The sequence below is a fragment of the Suricata suricatta genome, chromosome 2 (assembly GCF_006229205.1).
Source record: "Suricata suricatta isolate VVHF042 chromosome 2, meerkat_22Aug2017_6uvM2_HiC, whole genome shotgun sequence".
NCBI lineage: Eukaryota > Metazoa > Chordata > Mammalia > Carnivora > Herpestidae > Suricata > Suricata suricatta.
In genome coordinates this window covers 110,384,221-110,399,846 of record NC_043701.1, presented here as the reverse complement: position 1 = coordinate 110,399,846, position 15,626 = coordinate 110,384,221, and the positions used below count along the sequence as shown (strand labels likewise).

At 40.5% G+C, this 15,626-nt stretch overlaps 1 protein-coding gene and 1 pseudogene across 1 annotated transcript in view; both read right to left on the bottom strand.

Moving 5' to 3' along the window:
* Positions 1-15,626, bottom strand: part of RYR2 (ryanodine receptor 2) — a 526,329-nt gene that overhangs the window by 328,377 nt on the left and 182,326 nt on the right. The window contains exon 17 of the mRNA XM_029919427.1: positions 7,025-7,120. Within this exon, the coding sequence (XP_029775287.1) occupies positions 7,025-7,120 (96 nt within the window). The remainder of the gene's footprint in view (positions 1-7,024; positions 7,121-15,626) is intronic.
* Positions 2,564-2,661, bottom strand: LOC115286149 (annotated as a pseudogene).

Sequence of the window (15,626 nt, the reverse complement as noted above, 5' to 3'; positions counted from 1 at the left end):
GGATCAAGAAGATGTGGTATATATTCACGATGGAGTACTACATGGCAATGAGAGGGAATGACATATGGCCCTTTGTAGGAAGGTGGATGGACCTTGAGGGTGTCATGCTGAGTGAAGTAAGCCAGGCAAAGAAGGACAGAAACCATATGTTTGCACTCATAGGTCTAGCAGAAAAACAAGAGAGACCTAATGGAGAACCAGGAGGAACGGAGGAGGGAGAGAGAGTTGGGGAGAGAGAGGGATGCAGAACTTGAGAGGCTATTGAAAGCTGAGAATGAACTGAGGGTTGGGGGGGAGGGGGTAGGGGGGAAGACAGGTGGTGGTGATGGTGGAGGGCACTTGAGGGGAAGAGCACTGGGTGTTGTATGGAAAACAATTTGACAATAAAATATATGGAAAAAAAATTTTAAAAAAATTAAAAAAAAAAAAAAGAGAGAACAAACAAGAAAGAGGGGAGACACAGTGCCCTGATGGCCAAGAGGTGCTGGCTGGGTTAGAATCCCTCCCGAAGTCACTCCCAACTCAGTCACTCTAGGAATCCAGCTCAGTAGAGCTTACTGTTTACATGCAGGAGATCTTCTCCCTCATGCCCTTGGGAGAATACAACAGGGCACACTCTGTCTTTTGCTTCCCTGCACCTGAGCAGCATATACCTCAAAGGGACAGAGGGAGAATGAAGTTCAGATCCAGAAGGCCAAGGTTTGAATTCTTCCTTGGCTGCTTCCACACTGTATGACCTTGAAAAAATACCTACACAGCGCCTCACTTCCCCACCTGTGAAATGGGGATCCTAAGGCTATCCACCTCATAGAGTTACTGTGAGGATTAAAAGACTTAACGTATTTATTATTCTTTTTTTTAAGAGAGAGAATACAAGCACATTCAGGGACAGAGGGAGAGGGTGAGAATGAGGAATGGAGAGAGAGAGAGAGAGAGAGAGAGAGAGAGAGAGAGAGAGAGAGAGAGAGAGAATATCTTATGCAGGCCCCATGCTCAGCCCAAAGCCTGACGTGGGGCTCAATCCCACAACCCTGAGACCCATGACATGAACTGAAACCAAGAGTCAGACGCAATGGACTGAGCCACCCAGGTGCCCCATGAGTTAACATATTTAATGGGCTGAGAACACTCTCTGGTACACGTCAAAGCTCATGTATGTGCTTGCTAATATCATGCTTTTCACCTGAAATTCTTCATACTGAATCTGAGCCATCTCAACATGGGGGAAAAAAAGACTTTATTTCTATAAACTGCATTATACAGTTTTATCAGGGAGTTTTGTTTTATTAGCTTTTCCCCAGCCTCTCATTTTGTTCCTCACTTTTAATATCCTTTCAGTCTCCATCAGGCTGGATGCATGGATACAAGTGGCCTCTGGACCAGAACAGCTTCTGGGGTCATTTCAGGAGGAGCGAACACCCAGGCTCACACGGACCCTGATACACCTCAGCAGACACTGCCTCTGGTCACACAGCAATCAGGCTCTCCTGTTTTAGATCTGATTTTGATCCAAAGAATCCAGCATATGATCTGGCATGTCTTTTATCATTTTACTCCTTGTGTATTTCATTGCGTTTGCACAAGTTTTTCTACAAGAAGCTCTTGGCTGAAGGTCTCTGCACAGACCTTTGCACGGAGTACAGTTCTGACCTCCACATTCATGCATACATTAGCTATCAATTTTCTAACTGGTTCTCTATCCCCACAGCACCCTGTGGGGTGTGCTGGGAGGCACACTTTTCATCTGGACTTTTCAACAGTTATCCCTAGTTTTATTGCCAAAGATAGAACACCTGGCTAGTTTACTTCTACACTGCAAATGCTCTTTTAAGAGAATGCAAATAATCTTGTAGTTATTAGCAACTGCTAATTACCAGAAAAGGTGTTAATTTCTTATAGTGACATTTTTATTCATTTAATGCACTGAACACATCTATAGTGTTGACTAACAGTGCTCTGGGGAATGCCCATTTTACAGGCACAAACCTAAGGCACAAAAGAATCATGCAGCTATAAGGATGAAGCTGGGCCTGGAACTTAAGCAGTCCAAGTCAGAATCCATCCTTGTAGTCAGTCTTACAAGAGCTCTGCTTCTCCTTAACACAGTATAAAAGTAAGTGGAAAACAAGTGATGATTAAAAAATGAGCTGCCATTTCTGATGATATAGTCTTGGCAGAGCTCAACCCTGTTTTGTGTTTTTGTTTTGTGTTTAACTTAGTATTTACATTTGCACAAGTTTGAGACAGAGAGACAGCACAGCCAGGCAGGGGTAGAGAGAGAGAAGGAGACAGAGAATGGAAGCAGGTTCCAGGCTCTGAGCTGTCAGCACAGAGCCTGACATGGGGCTCAAACTCATGAACTGCGAGATCCTGACCTGACCCAAAGTTGGATGTTCAACTGACTGAGCCACCCAGGTGCCTCTAAATTTAAACTCAACTTAGTTAACATACAGTGTTGTTATGGCTTCAGGAGGAGAACCCAGTGATTCATCTCCTACAAATGATACCCCAGCGCTCATCCCGAAAAGTGCCTTCCTTAATGCCCATCACCCATTTAACCCATAAAAATATGGAATGTGTCATAAACTTACATGTTATCCTTGTGCAGAGGCCATGCTAATCTCTTTCCACATTTAGTGTATGTGCTGCCAAAGTGAGCATTCGACCTTGTTTTTGATGATGAAATGGAAGGAAACCCATGTAGGAGACCAAAGACATGAGACAGACCCAGCGGCCCTCAGTTGAGATATAATTTCCCACTGTATTAACTACATCGCGACCTAACACTACTTCCCTTTCTCCAGGGCAGCCGCCTCCAGCAGGGACACAGGAGGCCGAGCTGGGTCCGTCAAGATTATATTTCCTGTATCACATCAACCCTAGGAGAGGACACCTGCAGTGCATCCTGCTTGGCACTAAAAATAAAACACTCAGATGAGTAGTGACCAACTTCTTTCTTGTGAATAGCGTGCCCAAATCAATAGAACCCACTTGAAAAGCCTAGGCACAAAAAGGCTTGATTCAATCAAGAGGCACATTGGCTTGAGCAAACAGAGCTAAGTTATACACACTATAAAGAAACTTTAATGAACTCAGTTCTAGACAAAGTTCTTAAGTTATGATAATGTGCCCTCCCCAGGGAGGTCACAGACACTTAACTTCAAGCATGACTGAAAGTGAGTGACACAGAATTATTTCAGTGAAGATGATGCTAGAAGTATTTAATATCCGGCATGGTAGGAATGAAACCCAATCAGACCAGACACAATGTTAAGCACCGGTCTTTGGTAGCAGTGCATACGAGCTGAAGCTTCAGTTTTGTCCCTGACAGTAAAACATAAGTTTAGTACCCGCAGAGGACAAGGAACACTCAAGGTCAAAGGCAGAAATCACTGGCTGTCATTTTTGTTTTTAATAGTACATTTTCCTCAAGCAAGCCGATCCAAGATAACATAGTTTCTCTGAAACAAGACTCTTCTTCTCTTCCTCCAGTTAACCAGGCATTTAGAGAATACCATTTAACTGGCTGTGTATAGGAACAAATAAAATCAGACAATGCTCCTACGTGCACACCAACCCCCGGGGGCCTAAGGAAGCAGGATGGGAATGTGGATTCTAGGAACTGTCCATAAAACACCTCCAGGGGTCAAAAGCTCTCCTAAATTGGTGGGAAGTTGGAGGTGGGTGGATGCAGCCTGGATAGACAGCATGTCCATGGGACAGATGGGGGAAAGCTTCACTTGTAAACCCCTCTCCCCACTGCTGTAGGAGTCAATATAGAATGTTGGAAGAGCAATAGACACCCCCAAGGGTAGGGACATGTCCAAAGTAGGTGCCAACTGACTTTGACTTTGGGATTTCAATCTTTCCTACCTTCCTCACACAAATCCTTAGAAGGCTGGTGAGTTAGAGCCTGGGGAGATTATCTCTGTTAAGTTACACTCCTCTCTGAGGTGGAAAGCCCCGCCATGTTGGCAGAAATGGAGTGAGCAGCTCTACGGCACCTGTGACTCTCAGACTGAGGCTCCCCTTCTCCCCAGTCCTTAAACACCCTGGGTGACAAGGACTGAGGCTGGCTTTGGCACTCCCCACCATAGGATCTATCTGAGAAGCTGAGGCTCTGAGGACAACACAAGTTCACAGACCACGGAGGCAGAACTGTCAAATAGACCAAAAATGTAAAATAGTTACAACAAACAGATCTAAGAATTAAAAACCTATCGAGAATATGAACTTCCTATTTAGTGTCAAAACACATGAAAGGACTGCAAATCCATTGCACAATCCAGAGAGCCACCACCCAGGAACAAGGCCACCAGTCCCCACCTATCTGTGAAATTCCAAGTCCAGTTCATTCCAGTCTCCTTCAAACTTTAACGCCAGGTGCCAGAAATGAGTCATAAGGTTAAATGAGCAATGGTGGGAAAAGAAAATTAAATCAATCAACTCTATGCCACAAAGCACTATAGTGTTCTTCCCAAATGTGAGACAGTTGAAGATTTTTTTTTCATCTCAAAAGAACCATTTTCTAAAAACACAATTTGTCATCTATTCCACACATGGGCTTTTAGAAAAGCATTCTGAAACAGATAGAGATTCTGGGTAACCCAGCAACTTTGATCACTTGTTTCATTCAGAAAGGAATGTTATATTTCATTTGGATTTTACTATGAGGGACTTTTCCCCCCACTTTTCACACGGCTGGTAAAAAAGATTTAAAAAAAAAAAAGCCCTCCAAATCTAGAGTCTCTATTCTCTGTTCTCTTTTTCTTTCCAGCTATAACTTAATGCTTCACTGAGAAGGAAATAGAAAGGCTGATTGTGGACTTTTCCGTCATCCTTCAAAAAGGAGTAATTTTTGACAAGGGACTTAGCTAACTATTAAATTAGTAACCTTTGGCTGTAAATACATTATCTCAAACATTGAATGAATATCTTTGAAAATGTACACAGTGTTTCCCTGTCTTAAGTGATCTATCAGCATCAAACACAATTTACATGTCATAATGACCCAGATCACTATTAAAAACACCAGTCATTATAATATGCTCTAGATGAAGCTGCAGACAGAGACGGATGATCAGGTTATGAGGGGGTGGTGGGGTCAAACAGGTATTGACCCCAACAGCTATCACCAAAGGTTGTCTTTAGAGAATCTGCAATATCATGTTGATTCTGATTTCATGTTTCTCATTAGAGTCAGGTGCACAATCTCCCTGCTATAACCACAGCTGGCTTTCTGCACAACGGAAAGATCTGAATCAACCAACAGCTAAAGTTGCCTTCTTCAAAAGTACCTCCTGGAAAACTGTCCTTTTCTGTGATATCATTAAGTATTGCTTAAACTGTTGACATCATTCCAAAAGGTTAGTTATGGTTTCTACATCTCCACAGTGGAACACAATACCCTGTGACCTTATGCCCTTCCTAACTGGATTGTTCATACCTAAGTATGTATTAAATGGGAGGATACCAGCACAAGATTTTGGGACAGGTTCCACATTTTTCCCTTATGTTTTGTAAGAAATAGTTGTGGCATCTTTGGAAGCTTTAAACTATTCTATTTCAGGACACCTGGATGGCTCAGTCCATTAAGTGTCTGACTCTTGATTTTGGCTCAGGTCGTGATCTCACAGTACCTGAGATTGAACCCCATGTTGGGCTCTGCACTGACAGCATGGAGCCTGCTTGAGATTCTCTCTCTCTCTCTCTCTGCCCCTCCCTCAGTTGTGCTGGCTTGCTTGAGCTCGCTCTCTCTCAAAATAAATAAATAAGCATAGGAAATAAACTATCATATTTCTAGGTACCACATGCTGTGTGGCATGGGAGCATGAAGCTTAGGCTATTCAAGATTCCTTCTTCTGCTTAAACACAGAGGGACCTTCCTTCTCGGCACTTATTCAGAGTGGAGAGCAAGTGGCAGAAACCTTGGAGAAGGCCACTTTCGTCATGGCAAAACCATCTATGGAATAAACTCTACAAAACTAAGACTCAGAGAAAGTATGTAGCCTCCTGACCAGCAGATCATTTCAGTCAGCTATTCCTAAAATTCCCAAATAGCATTCCAAGTGCTAATAACGTCCTACAGAAAACCCAGCCTTCAGAAATACATCAACTCAATCAACTGGACTTGCTTATACAAATCTTTTGTCTTTTCAATTAAATTTGGCCCTGAGACATAGTCCTACATGAAGCCTGGTCTAATTTATCTATTTTTCTCTCAAGAAATTCATAGTGGCTATTCTTACAGATGCTCCGATAAAGTTTGATGCACTAGTGATACAAGTCAACTTTAGATCATGCACAATGTGTCTAGGAAAAAAGGTTCTGTCCACAGCTCTTTCTGAGCCTCCCTACCATAGAATGAGATAATCAGTGGTTGGCTGGATGGCAGATACTGCCAGGGCCCTAATCAAACCCTCATCCTCTCCTTTAAACACAAAGGAGAACTTCAAATACAGAAGTTCCAAACTACTTTTTGTTTGTTTGTTTGTTTATACAGTACCTTTGGAATGACTGATTTGAAAAACAGGGGATTCTGGCTCCTTAGAAGCTTTCAGGACTTTTTTTTTTAATGTAAATGAGCAAGATATTACAAATTGCCTTTCAGAAATAACTAAAAAAAATACCAATGACTGGGGCGCCTGGGTGTTTCAGCTGGTTTAGTGTCCCACTCTTGATTTCAGCTCAGGTCATGATCTCATTGTTCAGGACATCAAGCCCCACCTTGGGCTCCATGTGCTGATAGCACAGAGCCTGTCTGGGATTCTTTTTCTCCCTCTCTCCCTGCCCCTCCCTCGTTCATGCTGCTCACACTCTTTCTTTATCTCACTGTCTCTCTCAAGCATAAATAAACTTTTTAAAAAACAATGATTTTATCAGTAAGTAAAAATTTCAACCTATTAAAAGGAAAACATTTAAATTGCACTGACTGACGCTCTGAATTTGTTTTTGTCTTAAAGGACATACAATAGGAGAAAACAGGAATAATATATCATGACAAGGAGATAATTAGAAAACATACCAGAAGAAGCTTCCAGTCTTTCCAGTCGGCTGATCAACCAGTCCAGGGAGCCAGAAAATTGAGCACAGTTTTTACGATTTCCTCTAATTAGAGCCGCTGCAAAAGAAAAAAAACAGACTTCACAGTTATGTGATTTTCCAGTTTAAAATGCAAGGTAAGCTGGTAGTGGTCCTACAAGGGTGGATTAAGAACAAAATACTTTGACTTGACACCTAAAACATATACAAATAAATAGACACACTTACATAGATAAAACTGAGATTTTTTAAATTGATATTTATTCATAGGGACGGAAAAAAACACAGCTCATTAGAAGGAATATATTCTGAGAAAGTTACATTTTATATTGGGAGGAAATAATAAAGAATAATGGAAAAAAACAGTGTCCTGGGAGTCTCCTCACCTGGGCTTTAATACTTCTTCCTTTTAATTAGCAAGGAGACTAAATTATTTAATTTCCCTAGAGCTCAACTTGCTCTCCTCTATAATGAAGAAGTTAAGAGCACATCAGTTTTTCTGAAAATGTGGCACAAAATACAAAGAGATATAACTCAGTACCTATAATAGCCACATAGAGTGATATAATTAATTAAAATGTTATCCAGAAAAAAGGATGGGAGGGGACATGACTAACAAGTTTGAAATCTTTTGCTTCCCCCTGTATGTCTACTTCCCTTTTAAAGATTCGCAATGCACTTGAAGGATTCTGACAAGTCCTGCAGTCAAGTCACCTGTTCTAACTTTGTTTAAACTAGAGTTTCTGATGCGTCTTTGACAAAAGAAACCATCTCATATGAAACTCCTATGAGACCCTGATGGTCTCCTTCAACCCAATTTACATAATCCATTTAAAACTTCTAATGATTCAAAATCATGCCATCCCTTCAAAGCAAATCTGGTAAATATTTTAGGTTAGTTCTACCCTTACACCCATGAGAGTTTTCAGAAACGACAGCTGTCTACAAAGGGTTGGTGAGATGTTTACATAATAGCAGTTTGAAGAAGCCAGGATACAGAGCACTGCCTGTTTGTTTCCTTGGTTAAGAGCTGGATGGAGGAGTTTCTGCAGTGACAGAGCACAATTAATGTTAGACTTTTGTCACACAAAAGAAAAGTTGTTACCTGACCTCAGAATAAGAAAAGAAACAGTGACAGAAAAGATAGGAAGGTCCCTCTCTCAACCTCTGTCCTGCTTACTCTTGCTCAAAGTAAGTAAGTAAATTTTTTTTAAATTTACTGTGAACAGAAATGGTTTAGCCCACGTTGGTATACCTCATTGACAACAATGTAACAAAACTAGAAATTAGTAAGAAAAGTAGAAAGAAAATTAAACTCAAGCATTTAATAATCTTTGAGTAAGAAATCAATACCATAATTATAGAGTATCTAGTAAATAGCAAAAATAGAAATGTTACCTAATACAATCAGTGGTAGATGGTCAAAACTTCACTGCTAAGCAAAAGAGTGAAAAGTGTTAACTAAATATTCTTTCAAAATATAGGAACATCAAGTAAATACAAGTAAAATAGGAAAAATAGTAAGTAGCCAAAAAAAAACTACATAAGAAGTAGAAAATTTGATCTACGTAATAAAATAAAATGGTAAAACTGATCAAGAAAGTCAAGATTTTTTAAAAAAGTTTTAATGTTTATCTTTGAGAGAGAGAAAGAATGATAGAGGGTGAGCAGGGGAGGGGCAAGAGCAAGAGGAAGACACAGAATCTAAAACAGACTCCAGGCTCTGAGCTGTCAGCACAGAGCCTGATGCAGGGCTCGAACCCATGAACTGTGAGATCATGACCTGAGCTGAGGTCGAATGCTTAACTGACTGAGCCACTCAGGCACCCCCCAAGACTGTTTTTAATATAAGCTAAATACCAACTGCTTTACTCATGAAGAAAAAAGACAAAATTAAGAATAAACAGGAAATATAAACACAGTCACTGTACAGATCTCTGTACCAGAATTTTTAAGCATCTAGGAAAAAGAATGGTTTCCAGTTATACATATGTATACATTTTTTTCCACCAAAACTGACCTAAAGAAGAAAAATCAAAATAGAAAAATAAAGCATGATTAATATTGAGAAGTATGTCAAAGACCAAAAACTTCTCTATATTCAAGAAAAGTGAATTTTAAACAAAACTATTTCAAAGAAACTAAAGAAGCCTCTCTAATTATTTTTTAAAGACAGTATAACTTTGGGGCGCCTGGGTGGCTCAGTTGGTTAAGCATCCAGCTTCAGCTCAGGTCATGGTCTCACGAGTGTGGGTTCAAGCCCCGCATCGGACTCTGTGCTGACAGCTAGCTCTGGGCCTGGAGCATGTGTTCGGATTCTGTATCTCCCTCTCTCTCTGACCCTCCCCTGCTCATGCTGTCTCTCTCTGTCTCTCAAAAATAAATATAAAACATAAAAAAAATTTTTTTAAGACAGTATAACTTTGATATCAAGACTCAACTAGGAAAGTATGCATATAAGAAAACTAGAGAGAACTCTTATTTATGAATACACATCCAAATATCGTATAGAAGGATAATATTTACAAATTTTATGCAGCAGTACATTAGCAACATTAACTCAAGTAGGAGTTGATCCCTCCATTGAGAGGAATCAATACAAAAATGTATTGGAAGTCTGTTAATAAGTCCAAGACTGAATGTGATGATCTGAATAGACTCTGAAAAAAAAAATATATATATATATTTCTAATAAAAAAATTAAACTCCTTAAAATAGAATGCCTCCTAAACATTATCAACGTGTGTGTAGATGTGTGTGTGCAGGTATGTAACATGGCTTAGAGATAAATGGAAGGTGTAAAATCTTACAGTTCAGCAAGTTAGTTAAGAAGGAATCAGTTAAGTGAGTTTCCAAAGTACTTGAAATCTGTGCAGAGAATTATAGGAAAGTTCATCGCGATACAGTTTATAAGAGGAAAATACTGGAAACAGTCTGAGAGTGCACAAAATGGCACATCCCTTCAGTAGGGTAGATATGTCCACTAAAACCTGGTGAAGGCTTATAGCTACTGCCAAAAAGAGATGCCCCCAATATAGAAGACAGGTGCAAACAAATGCTATAAAAGAACAGTGGTCATAGACCTCATTTTTGTGAAGTAATTGTGTATATTCAACATATATATATCTACATGTATAAGTATATAGGGAGCATGGAAAAATGGTGGGTTTTTTTTCAGAATATTTCTTAGAAAATGAGAGGTGCGTCTCGGGAACTATGTCCTTATAAGTTCCCGGGACAGGAAATAGAGACCTTAAAGAACACTGGTAAGGATTAAGACTGCTATCCTGCATCCAAAGGGGACATTCTTATTTTAAAACAGGAAGGAAGATGAACGGAGCCAGGAGGAAAAAAGGACTGTGCTCTGTGATGTTTTCCTTCACAATGATCCTCTGAAGTCACAACAACTTCCGTTTCAAAATGATCACAAATGCCCAATAGGAACGGCAGTTTGTATGCATCTGCAAAGAGATGAAGCTCTGCAAGCCAAGGTGTTATGTAACCTTGAAGAGATACCAGATGATAATGAAGAAGCAAGAAATGGAAAACAATGTGTCCAAATTATCCCCCAAAATGTACAGACATCAAATTGAAGCCTTTAGCTTGTCTCAATGCCTGTAATTGGAGTTTGGATTGAGCTAACTAAGCCTTCAGGAGAGGAAGGCCACAACTTATGTCTTGGTGGTACAGGATGTGCACGGGTGTGAACACATGGTGCTATTATATGTGTGTGCATATGGGTGTGTGAAGTGCTTTATGTGTATAATGTTATAGAGATTCAAAGAAATATTAATTTTTTCAATGTTTTTATTTATTTTTGAGACAGAGAGAAAGCACTATTTGGGGAGGAGCAGAAAGAGAGACAAACACCAAAATGGGCTTGACCTGACAGCAGAGAGCCCGATACGGGGCTCAAACTCAGAAGCTGTGACATTATAACCTGAGCCAACATCTGACACTTAGCAAATTGAGTCCCTAATTTTTTTAATTTGAGAGAGAGAGAGAGAGGGTGCATACACACAAGCATGAGTGGGGGGAGGGGCAGAGAAAGAAAGAGAGAGAGAATCTGAAGCAGGATCCATGCCCAGCATGGAGCCCAATGAAGGGCTCAATCTCATGACTGTGAGACTGTGATCTGAGCTGAAATCAAGAGTCAGATGCTCAACTGACTAAGCCACCCAGGTGACCCAAAGAAATATTTTGAAAAGGTTATCTGCTAAAATGGGTGGTTATGTTTTAAACATAGTTCCTACCTTTTTCTTTTATTACATTTTTTCATGTTGACTAACTAATTCTCTAAACTTTTATCCAATCAGAATATGAAACATAAGTAATATTGGCCGTCCACTGAAAAATTATTTATGTAAAAGAAACCCCATTCTGCATTTCTTACTTGTATAGTAACATCACTGTGTCCCCATGCTTTAGTGTCTTTAAGCTCTCAGACTCAACTTCTCAAAATACTCAGAGAATCAGGAAGCTACAGGAAAATTAAGATGCAAGGATCTTCGAAGAATACTCTCACTTTTAAAACTTATAGAACAAATACTGATTACCTTCTTTGCATCTAGCACTGTTCTAGGAATAAGAGATACTGCAGGAAATCAAATGAGGTTCTCTTTTGGAGCTTATAGGCAAAGTATGGAAATATCAAGTGAACAGTAACAGCTTAGGCAAATGAGGGACCAAAGAACTAGAATCCACAAAAATGCTTTAAAGTTCCATATTAACAAGCTGTTCTCCTAAATCCTCAAAAGCCTAAAAAACAAAAATACACAAGCAAAAACTCAAGAGTGCTGTGCTATGGAAACTTCTTGGAGAGCCTGAGGAGGCATCCCTGCAGTTGGGGGACCTTGGGAACTCAGGTCTGATGATCCTCTGCCCAGGAAGTGGATGGGGTGAGAGAGACACTGACCAAGGGCTCTGCATGGATTGATCTCCATGACTGTGTTGGGCCAAGAATGCATGAGCATTTCTCATGGATCCTGGGGGAAGAACATCCATGAACTCATTCAAAGTCTACTCAGAACAGCCAGCAGGTGCAGCAGGAAGACGTCAGGAAAAAGAGCCTCAAGGTAGACTACTAGCTACACACGGCCAAGCAAGGAGCCCCACACACCCAACCAACAACAGATGCAGCTGTCCTCTCCCATGAGCAGGGACTTGGCAAAAGCATCTAACATACCCACCAGAGAAAGTCAACTCCCCCCCACTCCCAGCTCCTCCATTCCCCCCACCAAGGAGGACAGCTTTAACCTCCTGACCAGAGCCAGAGATCAGGCAGCCGCACAACCAAAAGCTATGCTATATTCTCTCCGCCCTCTCTACCCTCATCAGGAGGCAAACAACAGCTGGCTCGTGGAAGGGAAGGTGGGTCGAGACAGGGTGTGCTCCTGCTCACACAGCTCAGAGTGGAGCCCAGACTTTACAGTCAGGCAATTTCAGTTCCAGAGTCCACACTTGGAGCCAGTCTATGCTGTTCTCCGCCAGTCTCTTCCAGCCTAAACCCCTGATCTAGAAGAGATTAAGAGGAGTGGGGTCCTGGTCATTCATCAATAGATTAAGAAAATATCTCAGGGTGCATGAGTGGCTTCGATAGTTAAGCGCTGACTTTTGTTCAGGTCATGATTTCACGGTTCGTGAGTTCGAGCCCCGTGTCAGGTTCTGTACTGACAGCTTGGGGCCTGGAACCTGTTTCGGATTCTGTGTCTCCCTCTCTCTCTCTCTCCCTCCTTCCCTCTCTCTGCTCCTCACCCACTCCTGCTGTCTGTCCTCTCTCTCAAAAATACAGTAAACATTAAAAACCTTTTTACATAAAAAAAGTATCTCACAAAATAGTTTACAAAGCGAATTTACATTAAAAATGGCAATGGAATCCTCACTGTCACTTCATAGACATGAGATTATTACAGAGTAGGAAAGAAATAATGTGTTTTGTTTATAAAATGCCTTTCAGGATCTCCTGAAGGATAACAGAGAAACATTTGTATGCACAGACGTCTGCCAGATAATACCCAAGATGAGCATGTTTGACGTCAATGCCCTTCTTTTCCATCTCCTGAACTTTCTCTCAGGGTTTTATGGCGTTTAGAAAGATCTGCCTCCTTAAGACACCGGGCAAATGGTCTGGATGCACCAAAACCCTTTATCGCTGTACCTTTCTGAGTGTTAAAGGATTCAGAAGCTGGTAACTTCTGCCTCCCTAAAAGGGCCGCTGTCTATGCAATTTGTTTCATACTCTGGATCTTCATTAAATGAGTATTCATTGAGAGGGTTTGTCAAAGAGCCATTTCTCAAACATCTTTAACAAATCATCCTGGCTTGCAAACTTCCTGTAGATTGACTGTGTGGATTTCAGAAAAGACTTATGGAAGCAAGCCATAGCAATGCTTTCAAACTATGAGCACTGGTGTCTCCAGGACATTGTGCTCCTACAGGCAGTGGGCTCATAAATCTGCCTTTGTCATTCTCCACCTAAAACACATATTAAATATATCTGTGTCAAGTTTTAAAATTGTTATAGATTATCATTCCCACCTGCTCTCTCCATGCTAAACAAACCTGCTGAAGAAAAAGAAGACGGGTTATTTCACACAAAAGTCTAAAACAGGGTCTACTGTCCACCTAGCTGGACGCATGGGAAGGAGGTTTAACAAACATGGAGTTACTGATACTTGGGCCAATCTTCCTGACAGGTGGGGAAAGAAGGACAGTGAGGGGCACCTGGGGGGCTCAGTCAGTTAAGCGTCTGACTCTTGGTTTTGGCTCATGTAAAGATCTCAAGGCTCATGAGTTTGAACCCTGCATTGGGCTCTGTGTTGACAGTACAGAGGCTGCTTGGGGTTCTCCCTCTCCCTCTCTGACCACCCAGCCCCTGCTTGCTGCTCTCTCTCGAAATAAAGGAACTTAAAAAAAAGAAAAAGGACAGTGAGATGTAAAGATCTTATGACCTCCAGATACTGCTGCAGATCTCAGACTTTTACAGCCGTACTGAAGTACACGCTCGCGTATGGATAGCTACTTATCTTCTGATTACACTGACTCCCATGAAAATTACTGGGAGCAGATAGTTCTTAAGTCAACATAGATTATATTTATTTATTTTTTCTAATCATGAAATCAGTGTTTATGACAACAAACACAGAAAATCAAGAGTAGTCAAAGGAATGGTTAAACCACAAAATCTCTCATCATTCTGTTCATCTCGAACAGCCACCAGTGAAACTACCATGTGTATATTGAAAAACAGCCCCTTGGGTGCCTGAATGGCTCAGTCATTTGGGCATCGGACTTCAACGCAGGTGATGATTTCACAGTTCACGAGTTTGAGCCCCACGTCCGGAGCCTGCTTCATCCTCCCTCTCTCTCTGCCATTCCCCCACTCACATGCTATCTCTCAAAACTAAATAAACATTAAAAAAAGAGAGAGAGCCTCTTATTCACATGCAGTGACACAGTCTACTTCTTCAATCGACTGGAATTAATTTACTAGCTTTCCCTTTCATCGATTGTGTAGCCCTATGCACTTACGTTAACGACTTTTTTCAGTTATAAAAGTAATGTGTATAAGTAGAATAAATATACATTGGAACATACAGGAAAGTAGGAGATCTGTCTCCTGAGACAGAGCCACCTAGCCCTTCTCTCTGCATCCTTCCTGAAATGTCCAATGTGTACAAGAATGCATCTTTCTCTACATATTTCTAATTCAAGGCAGTTAGAATATTAATGTTAATGCAGTAATCTTAATCTTAACACAGTAAGCCTCTTGCTTTTTTTCACTTAATACCATATCCTAGATGGCCATGCTAAAAAAGAACAGCCATCTGGTGTGTTTTATACAGTTTTCCCGATGATAACGTTTATCTCAATTTTCAATGATAACGCAGTACTACACTATTACTTACGGAACCAATCCCCTGTTGATTGAAAAATTGCTCTCAATTTTATGCAATTTATAAACAATTTCACAGCGGACCTCCTTTCCACACTTGTACAAATATATCTCTAGAATATATTTCTTAAAGTAGAATTTCTAGAGTAAAAGGAAATACATTTAAAGTTTTATGTATACTGCCAACCAGAGTTTGTTTGATCTTTTTAAATTCCATCAGTTTACACTCCCACCAGAAACATACTACCCAGCATGTCCCCCAGTAATGAGTATTATCAAATTGTTTATCTGTGCTAATCTCCTAAGTGAAAAATGATCCTTGTTTATCATTTTAATTTGTAGATATTTGTCATGCTGAGAATCTTCTATTATTTTATTTACTGCCCCGGCAACTACCTGAGTCCATCTTTTGTCTTTCTATTGAGTGATATTTCATTTTCTTATGGATTTGTGATAGAAACTGGGCCTTTGTCTGTCATACAGGTGACATTTTTTATAAAATTCCTACCTGTTTGTTTTCTATTTTATAATGAAATAATTTATCATAACATATTTATTTTCATGTAGTCAAATTTATCAGTCTTTTATTAATCGCTTACTAACGTGACTTAACAACAGCTTGTATCAGGATGGTCAGGGCAGTGAAGTCAGTAGCTGCATGGCACCATGGCTGGCTTTGTTATTTCCGCTG